General features: G+C 43.7%; 2 protein-coding genes across 2 annotated transcripts in view; both read left to right on the top strand.

Moving 5' to 3' along the window:
• LOC148595654 (scavenger receptor cysteine-rich domain-containing protein DMBT1-like) overlaps positions 1-20,190 on the top strand; it is a 70,104-nt gene that overhangs the window by 49,231 nt on the left and 683 nt on the right. Inside the window, 9 exon segments of the mRNA XM_088520003.1 lie at positions 973-1,002; positions 1,195-1,506; positions 2,269-2,280; positions 2,826-3,154; positions 13,792-14,121; positions 15,185-15,494; positions 18,822-19,169; positions 19,768-19,959; positions 19,962-20,102. Of these exon segments, the coding sequence (XP_088376129.1) occupies positions 973-1,002; positions 1,195-1,506; positions 2,269-2,280; positions 2,826-3,154; positions 13,792-14,121; positions 15,185-15,494; positions 18,822-19,169; positions 19,768-19,959; positions 19,962-20,102 (2,004 nt within the window).
• Positions 4,079-7,585, top strand: LOC148595655 (scavenger receptor cysteine-rich domain-containing protein DMBT1-like). The gene is made up of 5 exons (XM_088520004.1): positions 4,079-4,233; positions 4,549-4,772; positions 5,427-5,599; positions 6,289-6,677; positions 7,300-7,585. The coding sequence occupies exons 1-5, from the start codon at positions 4,124-4,126 to the stop codon at positions 7,583-7,585; spliced, it is 1,182 nt and encodes a 393-aa protein (XP_088376130.1). The 5' UTR covers positions 4,079-4,123.

Genomic DNA, 20,190 nt, shown 5'->3' with positions numbered 1-20,190 from the left:
GTCTCCATCCTTGCAGATGTTCATAACTCTCTTGGACAGCGTCCGGGGCCATGTGCTGTAGGGGATCAAAGTTGAGCTCTACAGGAGCCCTAGAGGACCTTTTCAACCTGAAAAATGGTGTCATCATTTGACAATTCCATTTCTTCCTTTTTCTTCCATGCAGCTTCACAAACAAGTTCTCCTCAGGCATGGCCATACTCAACAGGTAAGAGGCATGTCTGAGGCACTGCGGACATTACAGGAAGCACCGCCCAACATCAGAGTGGAGCAAAGCAGAGAGGAGCAGAGCAGAGGGAGTTGTGCCGGCTGCAGGGTTCCTGGCACAGGGCTCATGCTCCCCCATGTACTTCCTGAGAGTGCATGGATTCCCCTTGGCTGCTTTGAGCAGAGCCAAGCAGCTGTAAAGGGCACTTGTAAAAGTTATGGTTCTGTGTCCGTGTCCTCCTCCTATCATCAGGGACCTTGTCTTCCCAGGACCCGTGCAGGGACTCTCTATGGAGGAGGCTCTAACCTCCCCTGTAGTCACAAGGTTCTTTACCGGAGAATGTAAGAGTGAGCCACAGTGGTGTGTGATGGACATGTGGGCTGCGAAGGAGCTTGGGGCTGGAGACCTCTGTGAAGGGTTCTTTCAGTGTAGCATTCCCATGCCAACTCATAGGGAAAGCCTTGGAATGTGGGAGGGATGCGAGACAAAGGGAGAGGATGGGAGGGATGGGAGACAAAGGGACGAGGACTTTTTCCCCTTGGTCCCTTCCCCTTCCACACCCATGGTGGAGCGGTGCCCACTAGGAGAGGCGCCCTCTCAGGTGCCGCCGAGGCAGGCCCAAAGCCGCAGCCCCTGCCCTGCGGCACTGCCCCGGACTCGATTCCTCACGGCGCTGGTGGCTGCGGCCGGGTCTGTGTCTGCGCTGCCGCTCGCCAGTGCCCTGCGCAACCAGACTCACGCATGTCTCTTCTCCCTCTGCCCCATAGCTGCCACCAACGGGAACGTCACGTCAGCAGGTAACACTCCTTGCCTGGGGACCTTTCTCCTCGCTCGCGTCCTGCGTCCCAGCCCACTCTGCAGCCTTGCGGGGATGTGCCACAAACACGGACCGGTGTCCTGGTGGCCACCAGAGGCATGGGGCATCCGCGCGGGGCTGCTTGTTGGGGAAGGGGCTGTCAGGGCCATAAAGCGGTGTCTCTGCGTTGCAGGTGTGCAGCTGCGTCTGGCTGACGGCAGCAACGAGTGCGAAGGCCGTGTGGAGGTGTTTGATGGCAGCGTCTGGGGCACGGTGTGCGACGACGCCTGGGACATGAGCGACGCCCACGTGGTGTGCAGGCAGCTGGGCTGCGGGCGTGCTACGGCAGCGCTGGGGAGCGCTCGCTTCGGGCCCGGATCTGGGCCAATCCTCCTTGACAACGTGGCGTGCGGCGGCTACGAGTCGTCCGTGCAGCAGTGCCGGCACAACGGCTGGGGCAGGCACAACTGCGTCCACGGGGAAGACGCCAGTGTCATCTGTGCAGGTAGGTGGAAGATGGGGGCGCCCCCCAGCTCTGCCGCCCATCCCCCAGGCATTTCCGTGTGCTTGACCTGTATGGTGGTAGTCATGCTCTTTTTGAGTAACGAAGTACTGGTATGGGTTGCTCAGAGAGGCTATCGAGTCTCCATTCTTGGGGATGTTCATAACTCTCTTGGACAGCGTTCAGGGCCATGTGCTGTAGGGGCTCAAACTTGAGCAGTGGGGTTGCTCTACAGGAGCTCTAGAGGACCTTTTCAACCTGAAACATTGTATCATCATTTGACAGTTTCATGTCTTGCTTTTTCTTCCATGCAGCTTCACAAACAAGTTCTCCTCAGGCATGGCCATACTCAACAGGTAAGAGGCATGTCTAAGGCATTGGGGACATTACAGGAAGCACCTCCCAACATCAGAGCGGAGCAAAGCAGAGAGGAGCAGAGCAGAGGGAGTTGTGCCGGCTGCAGGGTGCTTGGCACAGGGCTCATGCTCCCCCATGTACTTCCTGAGAGTATAGGGGTTCCCCTTGACTGCTTGGAGCAGAGCCGAGCAGCTGTAAAGGGCACTGGGAATGGTTCTGTGTCCATGTCCTCCCACTGTCATTAGGGACCTTGCGCTTCCCAGGACCTGTGCAGGGACTCTCTATGTAGGAGACTCTAGCCTCCCCTGTAGTCACGAGGTTCTTTGCCAGAGAGTGTAAGAATGAGCCACAGAGGTGATGGACACATGTGGGCTGCGAAGGAGCTTGGGGCTGGAGACCTCCATGAAGGGTTCTTTCAGTGTAGCATTCCCATGCCAACTCATAGGGAGAGCCTTGGAACATGGGAGGGATGCGGGATAGGAATGGAGACAAAGGGACGAGGACTTTTCCCTCCTTGGTCCCTTCCCCGCCACACCCATGGTGGAGCGGTGCCTATGAGGAGAGGCGCCCTCTCAGGTGCCATCGAGCAAGGCCCAAAGCTGCAGCCCCTGCCCTGCGGCACCACCCCGGCCTCGACCACTCACAGCGTTGGCAGGTGCAGCCAGGTCTGTGTCTGCGCCGCCGCTCGCCAGTGCCCTGCGCAGCCAGGCTCACACGCGTCTCTTCTCCCTCTGCCCCCACAGCTGCTCCTGACAGGAACGTCACGTCAGCAGGTAACGCTCCCTGGCTGGGGACTTTTCTCCTCGCTCGAGTCCCGAGTCCCAGCCCTCCCTGAAGCCCCGCAGGGATGTGCCACAGACATGGGCCGGTTTCTGGTGGCCACCCAGATGCGTGGGGCGTCCACGCGGGGCTGCTTGTTGGGGAAGGGGCTGTCAGGGCCATAACGCGGTGTCTCTGCGTTGCAGGTGTGCAGCTGCGTCTGGCCGACGGCAGCAACGAGTGCGAAGGCCGTGTGGAGGTGTTTGATGGCAGCGTCTGGGGCACGGTGTGCGACGACGCCTGGGGCATGAGCGATGCCCACGTGGTGTGCAGGCAGCTGGGCTGCGGGCGCGCTACGGCGGCGCTGGGGAACGCTCGCTTCGGGCCCGGATCTGGGCCAATCCTCCTTGACAACGTGGCGTGCGGCGGCTCCGAGTCGTCCGTGCAGCAGTGCCGGCACAACGGCTGGGGCAGGCACAACTGTGTCCACGGGGAAGATGCCAGCGTCATCTGTGCAGGTGGGTGGGTGGTGGCGGTGCTCCAGCTCTGCTGTACATCTCTGTCCTGCTCTCTTCCCCTGCTGGTTCACCAGCCTTGCTTTTCTCTTGTTCCACAATGTACATGCAGGGTTTGGGCATAATTCCATTTGTGCTTTTTCTTCCTTTAAGGTATTAACCCAACCACTCCTCCATCAAGGCCATACTCAAGAGGTGAGTGGTGTCCATCTAAGGCATTTGCCTCATTTCAGCAAGCAATATATTAAGAGTAACAGTGCTTTTAATGTAAGAATTTATTCATCTTTGTAGAAACATGAAATCCTTTTGCAGCTCTTGTAATGGAAAAGAAGTTGGTATCTTTAAGGCCTCAACAAACTGCTTGTTTATGTTTGAAACCTACTATGAAGCTTCTTGTAAGCCCTGCAGCTTTATTATCTCCGAGTCCTTAGGATATAAGGGAACCCAGCAGTGTTAATGAGGGAGAACTCTGTCCAGGAACGTGTTTTCCAGCCAATCCTGCAGGTAGTGTTCTCGCGCCATGGATGCGAGGAGGAATCTAAGATGACAGATGAATGTAAACCTAGGGCACTCCTTACACTGCATGCCGGGAGAAACAGCTTCAAAATTAGGCACATAATTTACGATACAAACTGAAAAAGAAACTAAACATTATAATCACTCAAATTCCCCATTTTACACAATGTATTTATATGTGTAATCCAAAATAAGATTACCAGCAAATTTCATTGTTTGTTTTTGATTTTGTTAGATATGCCTGAGTGTCTTCCTATACATATATAACCTAAGCCTGAGTGCTACTGAGAATTAATGTATTTAGTTTTGATTTTGGTCATGTACAGCATGATCTGCAGTCTTCGGGAGATCTGCTTTTTTATAGACTGGAGCACTCTAGTACAGTTTTGTAGAGGTTAATATATGTAAATCCTTTTCCATGTCTTTCTGCAGGAACTCTTTCTTGTGGTGGCTTAATTTCAAATTCCTCTGGGATGCTGGAGAGTCCATTCTACCCTGGACATTATCCAAACAATGCTGACTGTGTGTGGGAAATACACGTACAGAACAATTTCCGTGTCGTGCTCACATTTAGAGATATTGTGTAAGTAAAGCTATGATTCCCTGGGTAAATAACAAAAAGTCAGATCCTATATGAAACGGGCAACCTTCCCCATCTTAAGGGTGTTTTCAAGAATATCAAGTTTTTCAAGGCATTTAGAAGACTAAAACAAAAACTGAATTAGTGTAGGATTTTGTGGACAGAACAATACATTTGCTACTGCTTCATACAAAACGGAACATGAAATGAAATATCTGCCATGAAAACTTTGAATTCTGATTGATTTTATTATGTGATAAACAATTAAATCAGCGTTTATGAAACACATTTGACAAGATGCTGAAATTTGTTCCCCAGGATGCAAAGCAACATGAAACACAAGAGATGCCAGCATGACTATGTTGAAGTCTATGACGGACCTCTACATTCCTCGCCTCTTCTTGGGAAAATCTGTGCCGGTTCCCTTCACACTTACACATCTTCTTCAAACCTGATGACTGTTCGGTTTCACAGTGACTCTAGATACACATATAGAGGGTTTCAGGCCCACTACTCTTCTATTCCAGCTGGGCACAACACCAGTAAGTTCCCATTGAGAGCAGAACTGTATTTCTCAAGAGAAAAGTCTGTTGCTTTTTTTTCATGAAATAAATATTTTGTTAATGCTGTTGAACTATTTCTGTCCTATTTCTGGAGTTTCAAATGCATGTGAAGAAGTTGATCCAATACATATGTGAAGTTAATCAACATTTATGCTTTTGCAATCCTTGCTGTGAGTAGTACTCAGTGGATTGGTACCACTATCTAAGCACAGATTGTAGAAAATGGCCAAATGCATGGACTTTGTGTCTTACTCTAAGTAAGAGTGTCTTACTCTATTTACAAGCTATGTTCTTAAGCAAAATCACAAATGACTTCAACTAGATTTTCACCAAGTCATGTGTCTGTAATCTGTCAGCTGGGTCTCATACCTTTTTTGTCACGTTTTGATTACAAAGAGAAAAATGAGAATTTGATGCTTTGCCATAGTAACCTAAGGCATTCTGGAAGCTTTCAGGGCTCTTAGTGTGTGTTGAATGTTCAAGATACCACGGAAATGTAATGTTATGTGTGAAATATGATGTACTGATATGTGAATTGCCTACCTTCTAAATTAAGAAATCAACAACTGGTTAAATTTCAACTTGAAATCAAAAAGGAAATCCTAAAATTCATAAATGTATTGTATCTTCTAGCTCTCTTCTGCTTGCCGGACTACATGCGTGCTGTGATTAGCAGAGACTATCTGCAGTCACAAGGCTATTCTATGCAGAGTGTCACCATGAGCGATGCTCGCTGTAGACCAACGGTCACATCACGGGAGGTTATATTCAACGTTCCCTACAACGACTGTGGGACGGTGCGACAGGTATGTTCAAAGCTGGGTGAACTGCAGGACCCCTTCTGAAATGAGTCGTGAAAGGTGCACTGTGGTCCTAGAAGAGAACAGTGAGAAGCAGAAGTTTCTAATGCTTAATCTTTCAGCACCTTAGGGAATCCCTGTGTTTATTAGAAATGAACTTATAGGGAGGAAAGAAGTTGCATGAAAGCATGGAAGGAAGTTGCCTGAACTTTCCATGTTGTTACTTGACATATTTCTCATTTTGTGCTATTTCACTTTTTTTTCTGAGCATCATGTGCTTTACCTCTCTAATGGCATTTTACACTTATACATGCTTCAGTTCACCAAAGCATTTAAGCCTCCAAGAAATAATTTCACTACTATAAAACTAGCTATATGTCTTAAGCATATATAGTCTTTTAAGTACTATGTTGATTTAGGATGTTTGTGTGTTACACAGTCAGTGTTCTCTACATTTGTTAAATGAGTTGATCTGCCTTGAATTTAATTAAGATTTTTTTCCACTGATTTCTATTGAATTATATGCTCCATAGTCAAACAATTTATTTGCAATGTTGTGTGAGTAGAAAAGACCAAAATCAAACTTATTTGACCAAGAGTAAAAGAGGAATCTGCATTATTAAGCTCTTATCAAAGCTTAGAATATGGAGTGTGACAGAAATGCCATTGCTCATTTTAAATTACACCTTAAACAGGAAAACAATGATACAATCAACTATTCCAACATGATCAAAGCTTCTTCTTCTGGTCACATAATCAAGAGGAAAAAGGATCTTCATTTACATATCAGTTGCAAAATGCTCCAGAACACGTGGATACAAGTCATGTATGCTGCTGAGGATATTGCAGACGTGAATGAAAATCAGTTTGGAAGATACGAAGCGAACATCACGTTTTATGATTCAGCATCATTTTTGCAGCCAGTGTATGACTCTCCATACTACATTGACTTGAACCAAAATGTGTTCCTTCAAGCTTATCTTCACAGCTCTGACAAAGATCTTACGTTGTTTGTGGACACATGTGTGGCATCACCGGATCCTTATGATTTTAACACTCTGGTCTATTATATAATCAAAAATGGGTAAGAACTTTCTCAAGTCATTAGAAATATGGTTGTAATCATCTTTCTGCATTTATTATAAAAGAAAAATACAGCCAATGTGAATTGGTTTAAGATATCATCATCAAAAGACTATTAAAGAGTTTTTTGAAGTTTTCTTTTTTTATAATATCAGTTTGGAAATAAGAAAGGACATTCAGACCTTACCAAAATTTTGTTTCACTAACTTGCTCCTTGCCCTATTTACAAAACCAAAATTAGTGGAAGTGAGGTAAATGAGCTAGTGAAAACTGGAGGCAAAAGTCTGTCACCATAGTTGTTCAATATCCTAGTAAATCCTGGAAATCCCAGTCAACCATTAGGCCTGCCTTCTATCCCTGGTAAAGCACAGACATTTAGCAGAGAGAGCATTGCCCTCTCTTCACCAATTATATTCTTCTTTGGGAAAAAGTGTTGAGGTTGCTCTGAGTGATTCGTAGCACTTCCACATACCTAGACATTCTATAAAAGTCATCTCTTTGGGATGACCTAGTACATGGTTATTACTTCATTTTGTTTTAATTTATTCCATTATAGCAGGTAAGTACATATTTAGCCTTATGTGAGTCAACATAAACTAATTGTCTTTTTCATTTCTTTCTAGATGTGTTAGAGATTCTTCTTTTTCCACATTCTACTCCCCCTACAAATACCTTGCTCGTTTCAAATTTAATGCCTTTGAGTTTATGAACCGCCACACATCAGTCTATATGAAGTGTGAGCTGGACGTGTGTAGGCTAAGAGACTATTCATCTCGCTGCTACCAAGGCTGCATTAGTAGGTCCAAGAGAGACCTGAGTTCTGCCCGGGAAAAAGTGGATGTTGTTGTTGGACCACTTCAACTTCGAGAAGACGGTGCTGAGAGAAAGAGTACTGGTAATGTCAAATAAGTTTGCTCATATTTAATCTAAGACTGCTTAAAGTCTTCATGAAAAACCATAGCTCTGCATGTCCACTTCTGACTTCTGTCCCTGAAATTTGCTTTTGCTAGCTTCACCATAAACATGAAGTTTATGTTTAGCCCCGCTGTCCCAAAGGGGAGTGAGTATGTAATTAATAGCATGCTTTAGTGCTATTAATTTGTGGAGCTAATTAGCTCCAATGTGACTGTGTAACATGATTGCTAAGTCTACTCATGTAGAACAGGCTTCGTTAGAAACGTTTCATTTCCTCAGTCTTCTTCCAGTAGTGAAGTTTGCTTAGTTAAGTTGCAATTACTGCCAGTTTAAAGTCTGTTCAAAAGGTTTAAAGCAATGAAACTGTGGGATGTTAGTTTATTTCTGGCTCAGTTCTAGAAAGCAGCTTTTCTAATCTAGCGGCGTTTTGTCTTTAGTCTAACTAGACCAAAACTCTCTGCCTTCCCTCACAGGACCGGACTCTCGGGCAGTGCCCGCCGTGGCTGACAACCCTCTCGTTGCTGCTGTCGCAGTGCTGGCAGTTGCCGTGTTCATTCTTGCTGGTTTTCTCTTGAGACCTGCATTGAAGAAACCGCTTTCATAGAGGGCAATGTGAAATCAAAAGTCTGCATCATCTGCCACGTGATTACCGCACAAACCACAAATTCTGAGCTGGCCAAATATTCCATGGACAGCTGGCTCATAAGTGCCATTTTGAAGAAGCTGTGATATCTTTATCTGCAGTAAATCCTAACCTACTACAATGTTTTTTAAAAAAGCTTTTTAATCCTAACACCTCTTAGATTATTATGAAACAATTTCAACATTCATTTAGCAAGTTATTTGTATGATCATTTTTCTCCTCCTTAATTATCGTCTCATCCTGTCGGATCATGCATCAAACTTTTGTGAGATAGAGGAAAAATATACGTAAGGTATCAGTAAATATTTCAAGGTTTATTAGAATGGAAAAACTTTGAGTTTTGGAAGGAGTAATCAGTCTTGACTGGAAAGGAAATAAAAAAAGGGATCTTACCATGACATCTGAAATTGTGGCCACACAATATTTCTAATTATTCTGAGCATGTTTTTTAATGCTAAATCTGTCACCGAAACAATAATATGCCTGTGATTATTTATAAAACACAGTGGTTTCCAGACTAATCTGTTACGTGAGCAATGGAATTTAAAATCAAAGGAAAGAATGTTTACAAACCAATGTTTCTATTCTGTATTTCAAATTAATGTCCTTGTGATTAAAATCCAAATGAAAGTTTTGCTGTGTTGAAGTGTGTGATCTGTCAGAAAGAAACTTTGCCAAGCAACACACTGAGCCCCTGCTTTTAAATTACTGAAAAGGGAATATGAAAAAAGCTTATGTAGGCTTCATAAGGAATGAGATCGTTCCTTTGCACATGCAAATGTACAGCAAATGCATGGGTTTAGGAGGCCATCTCATGGGAGGAGAAGAGCTCACTGACACTTGATTCAGAAATGCCTTTTCCTTTGGTCTCTGTTACTTTCTCCTGGGTGTCCCCCACTCAGTGATGCAGGTTGTTCTGGAGGCTCCAAAGGAGCTCCAAAACAGATGGCTTGTTTTATCCCCAGCTACCTTCCACCGTCCCCTGCTATTGCCAAAGCACAACCAGAGACGTGGACTTCAGAATAGGTAACAGGAGCTTCCTAACCAGCCCGTGCCAAGAAAACCATCACGTTTAGCCACTTTCCGTTCTGTGTGCAGGCAAGCTGGGCTAGTCTGTGTTCCTGTAGACATGCTTCTGCCTACACGGGTGTTTTTGATGCAATTCTTTTCCCAGACATTTCAGACTTTGTTTATATATATGCAGGAAAAAGTCCACTACATGTCAGCAAGAAGCGGGTATTGCTCTGCATTATTGCACAAAATGCTCTCTCTCCAATACGCAACTTTCTACACTGTATTTTGAAATACTTCTACATCCTGCTGCAGAGTTTGCAGTCTCGTGTGAGCACTGCGTATACCTCTACATGTGTGGTTACAAGAAAACATTTTATAGAGTTAAACTGTAAGAGATGGATTAAAAAAAATAAGGAAAATAAATCCCAACAGCGTAAGTAAAACTGAGAAGTCATCTATAAAAGGGTTCCCCAAGGATTTTGATGTAAATACCATTGCCCTTTCCCCTCTCTTGCCATTTCTGCTACCACTTCATGACCGCCAACTCCCACTCCCGTGAGTGCTGCCCTGGCTGGGGCTCCCTGTCACTCCGCGCTTGTCCCCACAAAGGCCACATCCTGCTGCCACCTTCCCTGTGCCACCTGCCCCCACACTGACTCCTCCCGGGCACCGACGTCCTCATCCCCGTCCTCCACTCAGCTCTAACATAGCCCATAGTTGCGTCCCTAACTCCTTAAAAACCATCCCTGAAGGCTAAGATCACTCTGCAAGTGATTTTTACATATCTGAAGACTGATGTCTTTCCATTAATTTTTGCTTCTCCAGACTAAATGAGTCGAACTCCAAAATACTGAGGTATTAAAGATGTTTTGTTTGCAGTGTTTAAGGCTGAAATGCATAGTCGGATAGAAAGATTTCTTGGATCAGTTGGAAATTCTCCCATTGGCTCAAGTGGCTCTTTGGATACAACTCTAAAGTGGGCAAAGCTCTAAATCTCATTCAAGTGACTTGAATCTCATTCAGGAGATTTTTTTTCAGATCTCAGTGACACGTCATGGAAATGTCAAAAGACACTTCATATCTGTTTACCTGAAGGAAAAGCTATGTTCTGTCTTTAACATTTTAGCTGATGATTGTAATAACAGTCATTTTTTTTTCTTTGCCACAAATTACATGTTTTTTTGCTGTGTGCATTTCAGCTTTCCAGAACGTTGCCAGCCTGTCCAAGTGCATTGCACACATTCATGAATCAGGCTGAAAAATGCTCGAAATACAAACACCCAAATCCTGCATAAACAGTCACCACCAGTGGTGGTGGACTGCATGGACCATGGACTGCACGGTGGTAGATCATGGAGAACAAGGCCTAGGATTTTTGCCTTTCATGTACTAGATGATAACACAGGAACTTAAATGAAAACGTGACCTGAAACTATTTATTCAGATCCCTCCTTTTTTCCCCTTTTTTTTAATGAAAAAAAATCATTTTTTTATTATTGTTATGGATCAAAGAAGTCTTTTCTGTGGATCCAATAAATGCAGTTTATCTCCTTAAACTGATTCCAGTTGGGTGTTCAGTTGTCGCTGGTTTATCACCAAGGAAGCTCCTTGGCCAACTCTCCCGAGGCATCACTTGAGAAGGATTTTTATGGGGAGAGGATGAGCCAGAGCAATCTGCCCTCAGATACCTGCACAGTTTTTTGTCAGAAAAATTGTATTGATCTTATTGGTTCCTGCCAGTGTGCTGCTCCCAGCACGGTTATGTATTTGGCCTGTGCTCCTTTTAAAGCAAAGCTCAAAAGCAAAATTCTTGTTTGCTTGTTTATATGCTGAATTTCCTGTGCTTTGGTGCTCTGTTTATATTTCCATTCTAATTTTGGAGTATGAAGCAGATAATTTGACTCCCTAGACCTTCTTCCCATGAACATATTACAAAAATATTTATATTTGGGTATAAACAAACACTATTTTGTTTCTGTATCCTGCAGATAACCAATAGAGTCATGATTGAGTATTTAAGAATATATATCCCTGTTTTGCAGACTGAGACTAAAACAAAAAAGTGAGTTAGTTTTGTTTAGCAGGGAATGGGTAAAAAAATGCTATTTTTCATGTTTGATTACTTTTTTTTTGCCATACTTTGCCACAGAAGCCCACAGATAATCTCTGAGTTAAGCAGTAAAGAACAGCTTGCTGCTCACCGCTCTAGCTGAGGTGCATTCAATGCCTAAGACTGAACACTTGCATCAAATTCTGAATAAACAGCTAAATGAATGAAATCCAGAGGTCATTTTCATTTGACTGATATTCATTACTTTCTTTTCCCCCCTAAAATAACTCCTTCAGATGCACCAGAGCAGTGAAGATTTTTTTAAAGCATTGTACAAGAATTTCCCTTAAATGGTAAGTCACGCAGACAGCAACCAGTTCTGGGCTGCTGCTTTGTCTAAGATGCTTAATAAATTTCCCTGCCCCCACAAAAAAAATCATTTCCCCTTATGTGTGATAAGTTCATGAAGAAAAGAATCTATAGATTGTACAATTTCAGTTAATCCTCTATATTACAAAGAGAACAGATTTTCCTTGTGCATTTGCTTTTACCCTATTTGCTTTTATTTTCATGATTATTTTTAATTTAATTTTTATTTGTTTCAGCAGTTTATTTCTACTTGGACGAAGACTAAGGAGAAATTAAAATTCTCACAACAGACTGTGTTTTTAGGAAGTTTTCTATCTCAGGCTCAAGTACTTTGACACAAAAATACATTGTAACCAAGTCATGCCCAGTCAAGAAAACTGGTCAGTGATCCAACTCTTTTATTCATGGGAATGAGATCTGTTTTCATTACCTCATATAACATTTGCCTCAAATAACTCTTTTGCTGTGAATCGCCTGGAACAGATCCAAGCAGATTTTTGCCTGTTCTTTCTGAAATAAGTGAATTCATCATAAGCTGTAATGAAGAAACGTTACAGCTCTGCCACGGCTCTGAAGACCATGCAATGCTGGAAGAAAATGGCAGCAAGCTGAAAATCAGCTGTTTAAAATGCCCGGCTTATATTAAAACACAGATACAAATTCACACTGCCTTAAGGATTTTTTTGCATTGCCTTTTGGAAAAATAGACATGGTATTTTTTGCCCGTTTGTGCACACAGGGCTCACTGCAGAGCTGCGAAACCTTCTCGGTTCACACTACACATTGCTGCTCCCCAGGAGGGGACATAGCAACTGCCCAGCTCCACTGTGGGACAGTGGGAAAACTGCACCATGAAAAAAAAAAAAAAAAAAGAAAAAGAAAAAAAGCTGAGATTTCATGATTTTTCATCTGGGCTCATCAATTTTCTCCCTGACTGCATGTGTTTTGCTCCTTTTGAAGGCAGTGGCTGCTATTGGATACGCTAATGGGAGGGTTTCACCTCCATTTCTGTAGAGGAGAAGGGCTGACAGCAAAAATTGATGCAATCAAAAAAACAAGCTCCTATAAACAAAGTCTTGCCAAAAAAAATTAAGAGGCTGTTTTTAAAAGTTTGAAGCACCTATGTTGCATGAAATTGCTAACTTGGAAGAAGTAAGGGCATCTGAGCCACAGAACACACCCCTTGGAAGCTACATGCCTATAAATTCGGAAAGGTGTTTGCTCGGCATCACCGGGATCGCTGGGGAGATGAGGCCTGCTCTGCCCTTGTCCTGGCTGCTGCTGCTACTGCTGCTGCACGGCGGCTGCCTGCTCGCCTCAGGTATGTGCCCGGCTCCTCTCGCCTCCGCTTCCTTGCAAAATCAGCAAATTCTGCACCCCGAACCAAGGCCACTCGAGCTGCTACACCGGGGTCTACAAGGCTTGAAGGACTGAAGGTGCCATCAAACATCTATTTGACTGCACTTAATGCGTTATAGGAAATGGCCTGCGAAGGATGAATGCACGTGATAAGTAATTAATTTGATGGAGGGCAGTGGAGGGTCTTAGATAAATGTAATGACAGCTGGAAGGGAACACCCGTAGGCAGGTAAGAGCAATGCTGTTCTCCAGCCCTGCTGTGTTCTTGGTCTGGGCTAAAAGTTGAGCCTGGCTCCTTCTCTCCTGGAGTCTCAGTTTTACTGATTCAATTTCTTAATGTTTCATATAATATCTAAAAAGAAGGGAAAGTCATTCCTTCTGAACTGTAAGAGCACTTTCTACCCTTTTTTCTGCAACAAATATACACGAAACAAAATGTACCTGAAAAAAAAGAAAAAAAAAAAAAGAAAAAAAACCCTTTTCTCTCATCAACACCTTTGATAACAGTCCAGATTTGGTAAATGTTAATACTGAAGGTGATTTTCAGCCATAGTCCTGCAATTTGTATGTATGTATGTATGTACGCATGCATATATGGATGGATATGGATGGATGGGAGGAAGGAAGGTTGATCCACGCTGGGACAAACCCCAACCCCAGGGCTACCCGGGGGTCTCCCCTGCGGCAGGGAGCTCCACATGCACCAGGACCAAGGGCCTGGCCAGGGCCCTGTCACGGAATCTCTCGCTTCCTCCTCCCACAGAGCCGCGGCTGAGGCTGGCGGACGGGCCGGACAGATGCCAGGGCCGCGTGGAGGTGCTGCACGATGGAGCCTGGGGCACGGTCTGCGACGACTCGTGGGACACGGCCGACGGCGACGTGGTGTGCGGCCAGCTGGGCTGCGGCAGGGCCGCCGCGGCGCCGGGCCGGGCCCGCTTCGGCCAGGGCCCGGGGGACGTTCTGCTGGACGAGGTGCAGTGCCGCGGCGACGAGGCCGCCCTCTGGGAGTGCCCCCACGACGGCTGGGCCGTCAGCGACTGCCAGCACCACGAGGACGCCGCCGTGCGCTGCACAGGTGACACCGGCCGGCCCGTTGTCACGGCCCGGTGTCACGGCTGTCGAGCGCCTCAGCACACCCCAGAACTTCCAACAGATGCTTCCCAAGCCAGGACACCACACAGGAGCCTTCCCAATAAAATCCCAAACTGAAAAAACCCTCTGAAATACTTACGTTTATTTTTCTTGCAGAGGGTAACGCCATTCAGAGGGTTATTGACCTTGCCGTGTACACTGCTTTCCAGCTAAAGGATGAATTCAATTGGCTGTTCATAAGGATCCCTGAGGAAAAAAAAATAAAGATGTCTTTATGAATGTAGAAAAATCTTTCCTGACACCTTATTTTTCTACCTTCAACATATAAACTGGCATAGCTTTAAAAAAAATAGCTGATAAAACAACATTCCAGTGTACCAAGGGCTGGCTTTGTGTCGTTTTTCTAGCAGTGCAGGCAAATTATGAACATTTGTTCTTATTGTGTTTAATGCAAGTTGCCAAAAATGTGAGATTTCTCACTCCGTTCTTTTTTTTTTTTTCCAGCTTCCATGCCATCTGAAATTCCTGGTAATTTTCATCTTTGTTTTTATGCTTCCTATTCGTGTATGTAAAAAATACTACAAAATGCGTATATTTTTTATTCGACTGATCAAGTGATTTTGCCTAATATAGTTGTTTAATAGCAGTGTACAATTTATGAAGAGCATTTGCAAATCCTTTTGTCAGCCTCCCCCATCATATACAATTTTAGTTTACATTTCTTAGACATCCTGAATATGCATCATTGTGGGATTCTAACAATACCATACATGAATTTCTAAGCTGCTGTTAGGAATATGCTGTATATTCAAGTTTTTACTGAGTTCACATCAGTTATGATTTCACACTTTTGCATCCAAGGAAAAAGATGTGAAGCATTTTAGGTCAATCCATTGCCTTTGATTGGATTATCAGATCCAGAGCAAAACTAAATCATGGCTCATGCCACCTGTTGTTGAGAAATTCTTATTATGGCCTCGGTTTTGCTACAGCCACCTGAAAACCTAATGACGTGGCAACATCCCTCAAAAATAACATTTTCTTTTTCTTTTTGCCTTCCAAAGAGCCGTCTCTGAGGTTGGTGAACGGCCGCCACCGCTGCGAGGGCCGTGTTGAAATCTACTACGACGGCAGCTGGGGAACGGTCTGCGACGACTCCTGGGACCTGACGGATGCCCAGGTTGTCTGCAGGCAGCTGGGCTGCGGCCAGGCAGTTTCTGCCCCTGGAATTGCCAATTTTAGCCAGGGCTCAGGAGGAATCCTGCTGGACGACGTGGCCTGCAGGGGGGACGAGGCTCACCTCTGGGAGTGCCCCAGCAGAGGATGGCTGGTGCACAACTGCGTGCACATGGAGGACGCCAGCGTCGTTTGCTCAGGTGCGTCTCACCCAACAGTCCTGCTGTGCAGGGCAGACAGACCTCGAGCTGAAAAAAACGCGTTGCAAAAGCCTTCTGCTTTGCTCCCTGCATGACAAACCCCTGCTCACCTACGTCTAATGTCACACTTCACCTTGACAGTGGAGCTCTGGCAAGACAGGGCGCTGGCAACGGTGACGGCTGCACCCTGGTCCTCAGCACGCAGCAGGACTAGCGGGTGCTGAAGGAAAACCATTTAGTCCCCTGCTTTCATATATCACCCATTTCCTGCTGTCCCCGAGGTGGCGAGGCTCCTTGTCTGCTTGCAAAGGTTAACTTTTAACTGGTAAATCAGCAAATGCAGCCATCCCACGGGAGAAATGCCAGCACGGGGCAGGTCCGAATGGGCTTTGCATCACCTGGCACGGCGGATCTTTGGAAATTTTAGCACAAAGGCATCATTGTGCTAGAGGCAAAATAAATAATGTCCTGTGCGATTACAGGGAGAAACAGCCTGTTGGACATTGATAAACTGAACTCTCTGTGCGATAATCTGTCCTCTTCCTCTTCTACTTAATAGGATTAGTACAGCCTGCTGTTCTGCTCCAATTGTGCATATTGGCAACAGCAATAGGAGAAATCAGTCCCCTGCACTTATACATTATCATGCACTCATGCACTTGAGAGTCACTGATGATCTTTAGAGGATATTTTAGATCTTTAATTTTTCTGTCTTTACTGCAGCATACTTGAGTTTCTTCTTTAACTTGAGTCTTCTGAAAGCCAGCAAAAAATCATTAAAAGAGAAACATCAGCTATCACTGTTCTTTCAGTTTCTCAGCATACTTCTATGTTTCAGCAACATTTCTTCCCTTGTCCTCAGACCTTAGCAAATCATATTGCTTGTTTTTATTTTGAGAAGATTATTTTTTCCTAGTGATTATACCATCTTGGTTATAATACTTAGAAATTATACTAATTATACTAACACTTAGAAAATTCATATTATCCCCTTGAGTCATAAGCTGATATATTTCAAAAAGTACCCAACTTCTGCTGTAGACCTATATAATAGTCCTGAAAGAAGGTGCTTTATTCTGCTTACTACTGTTTCAATAATATTTTCAGCATAATGTTCAATAATATTTTCAGCATAATGTTCAATAATGACCTTCCATCGACAGATTTATTTGTTTCTGCAGTATCTATGAATGCTGCCTAAAAGTGAACTTTTTGTTTTCATTCACAACTTCTACAAGATCTGAAGAGTCTAGTAAATATCCTATATTTGTATCATTGCTTTTAATATTGGCAGTTTTATCTTTAAAATACACATGTATAGTTAAGTTCACCAGTTGAAAAGGCTGGATGGTGCTCTCTTACTACTGGATGTGACTTACATTTAAAATAATATAACAGCATAGACCAGGTACCAAACATATGCTTGTTTTTTTATTCTAGTAGCTTTTAACAGCAAATAAGCCAAGAACTTCTCCAAATTGCACCCTATCTAATTGTTAAGTCTGAGTTAATGAGGTTTGGCATTGCATTAGAGTCAGAGGAATGTTCACACATAAAGTTCACTGCCGGCTGTGGACAATATATTGCAGAGCTTCAGTTACTCAGGGATATTATTGTCTTCATTGCAAACTGCCATCCAATTATGGATCAGAGTATCTTAAATGGTGGCATTCAGAGTTCATCCAAAATATTCATCCTAAAATCACACTATTTTTACCCACCTGTAGCCTAGCAGTGTTTTAACCGTGTTTGCTTGCTGCCGGACTAGAGGGAAGCGTCAAAAAGGAGCGTCAATCCTGAGGCACATCCTGCCCTTAGAGAACTAACAAGCTTTCCCACAGGACACTTTCCATGTGTCCAAGGTCCTAATCCCCCATGCCTCACCTTGACAAAGCTTCTATTGAATTTCTGTAGGGTGTTTATTTGAGGGAGATGATCAGGGACCAGATACACAGGTTGAGAGTCGCAGCTCCTTTGCAGTACAAGGACAGGCAACAATAAGAGAGAGGAATCACGACTCTGTCAGGTCTCTTTGAAGAAGGGACTCAGACTTTTGGGTCCTTACTTAAACTTAACCCCGAAAACTTTTTCTATATATGTCAGATGGTAAAATAGGTTGTGGTTGCCTCCTGTCGATTTTCCAACTGCTAGCAAGGAAAGTCAGTTATTAATCTCATGTCTCATCATTTTTATCCTCTTCAGAACACAAATCACAAAAATTTTAATTACACTCTTTTTAAATACTTTCTGAAACAAAACCTATTTTGTTAAGAAGGATTAAGTATTTATTAATAAATGTGTATTTTGTCTATTTCCTCCTTTCACAGCTTCTACAGAAATTGAAATACATGTTAATTTCAATTTCTTGTTTATTTGATAATTTCTATCTTGAAATAAACTTACCTAAGACATAAATGTACATCTTATTCAAAAGACGTACTTAGTTTATCTAATAGTTTATGCATGAGAGAGGTATCTTAAAATGTAGCATATTTTGACCACAGTGAAAGTGGATATTTACACAGTTTTCATGACACTAACCAGGTTTTATTAATCTTTAAGGAGGCCTAACAACTGCAACTGAAAGGTATATATGTTTGGACAGAGTACTGAAAGGATGGGACCTTTTATGTGTAAAAAATCTTCAGGCTCCTAATAGTCCACCGTCTTAAAAAAGGCACTGCATTAATTAGTAAACTAATGATTATATCTGTTGGATGGAGTTACCTCAAATACACACACACACAAAAATCTAAGATGGAATTTTCCACAGCCTAGTAAAACTCATAAGCCTTTCAGTGATATTAAAACATTAGGAAAAAAGACTATTTAGCCTTGGGAAAATCATGGTGCCTATTTCGTGGCTTAAATGTAGATTCACTTCATCTCCTCATCACACTTGTCTCCAGAAATAAACCCTTGATCCAGCTTCTACTAAATTTAATATTTCATTGTTAATATACCAATAGCTAAATACCCACCAGCGGTTATCTAACATATATCTTTCATTCTTATTAACCTCATGATCAGAATTAAGCAGGGAATGAAAAACTGAATTAGGTAAATGTGAACCTCTGCCGAGCCTGAGCAGAAGAGCTTTGGTTCAAACAGCGAGCCGCAGTGATTGCAAATCGACGTACGATGACACTAGATGCGCTGGCACTAAATCATACTGCTCTGTTCACTTTTCCTGGAGAGTCGTATTAAACACCAGGAGGGTCACATACAGTGTCATATACTGAATCAGTTCCAGAATTACTCCAGAATTTTAATTCATCAGTCTAGCAGCCAACAAACTTTTACCCCTTTCTCTCCTCTTTTTCAAAGAAATGTCACTGAGGCTGATAAATGGTAAGACCAGATGTGAAGGTCGTGTTGAAGTCTATTACCAAGGAAGCTGGGGAACAGTCTGTGACGATTTCTGGGACATGAATGATGCACAGGTCGTGTGCCAACAGCTGGGATGTGGAAATGCTCTCTCCGCCCTGGGAAATGCATATTTCTCTCCAGGATCAGGGAACATTTTCCTGGATGATGTGCAGTGCTATGGAAATGAGCCCCACCTGTGGCAATGCTCCCACAGTGGATGGTCAGTGCATAACTGTGGGCACAAAGAAGATGCCAGTGTGCTTTGCTCAGGTACGTTGGGAATTTATTTATGTAAAACTGGAAATTGTATAAGCTCTAAATGCAATCATCAGGCTGAGACAACTTCCAAACAAAAGATGTGGATGATTATGGAGGTATCAAATTTTGAGAAAGTCCCTTGAAAAGTGTGTAAAGTGCATAATTTGCAATTTATCACTGACCTGAAAATCAGGTATCGTCACCCTATCTCACCACTCAGCAAGCCACATGGCAAAGAATTGAAAATCTTGGACATATTTCCAGAAATTAACCATTACAGAAATTCAAAGTGTCACTCACACATGCCTGTTTAGCTTCTCTAGCAGTCTTTTGATGGGGACACATTTTTCCTTGTGAATCTTCCAAGTTTTGTGCTGTTTCAAAGAGTCATTGAAACTACAAAGAAAAAACAACCACCTATGCGGTTCTTGTACAAAATCCAGTCTCAATGTTTCCTTATGGCTTAAGTGCCACATAGTGTCAGAGAGGTGTCTGCCTGCTCCAAATACAATAGTCAGGCTGTGTGAATGACACTGTCTGTAGAATATTTTTTTCTTGATTCATGCCCATTTTGTGATAAAGACCTTCACTGGGCAGAAGTGCAAGATTAGAATTTGCACTATGTTCAGTTTTCTCCTTAAGTGAGAATTGCAATTGCTCTGTCTGCTAGAAATATCACTGCGGCTGGAGAATGGAGGCAATAGATGTGAGGGATGTGTTGGAATTTTTTACGGAGGACTCTGGGGCACGGTCTGTGATGATCTCTGGGGAATCAGCAATGCTCAGGTCATTTGCAGACAGCTTGGATGTGGGCATCCCAACTCCGCACCAGGCTCAGAGCCTTTGGGGAAGGCGCTGGAGTCATTTTCCTAGACCATGTGCAGTGCAAAGGGAATGAGCCCTACGTACGGCAGTGCTCCCACAGGGAATGGTTGAAGCATAACTGTGGCCACAACGAAGATGCCAGTGTCATCCGCTCGGGTACTTTCAGCTTTTTCTTCTTCATTTCAAGAATTTCCTGTAAGCAACAGTTAAAATATGTCTGAGATATCACTAGGAATTGACCTGA

This window comes from Tinamus guttatus, unplaced genomic scaffold (assembly GCF_059628265.1).
Source record: "Tinamus guttatus ecotype Peru unplaced genomic scaffold, ASM5962826v1 Tinamus_guttatus_pri_ptg000079l, whole genome shotgun sequence".
In the NCBI taxonomy this organism is placed as follows: domain Eukaryota; kingdom Metazoa; phylum Chordata; class Aves; order Tinamiformes; family Tinamidae; genus Tinamus; species Tinamus guttatus.
The sequence above is the reverse complement of the archived record's forward strand: the minus strand, read 5'-3'. Positions and strand labels throughout refer to the sequence as shown.

Bases quoted from the DNA above. Each gene is read 5' to 3' on its own strand.
- LOC148595655 (XM_088520004.1), top strand. From the start codon at position 4,124: ATGCTGGAGAGTCCATTCTACCCTGGACATTATCCAAACAATGCTGAC. The intron at 4,234-4,548 runs GTAAGTAAAGCT...TTTGTTCCCCAG, and splicing joins CTCACATTTAGAGATATTGT to GATGCAAAGCAACATGAAAC. The intron at 6,678-7,299 runs GTAAGAACTTTC...ATTTCTTTCTAG, and splicing joins TATTATATAATCAAAAATGG to ATGTGTTAGAGATTCTTCTT.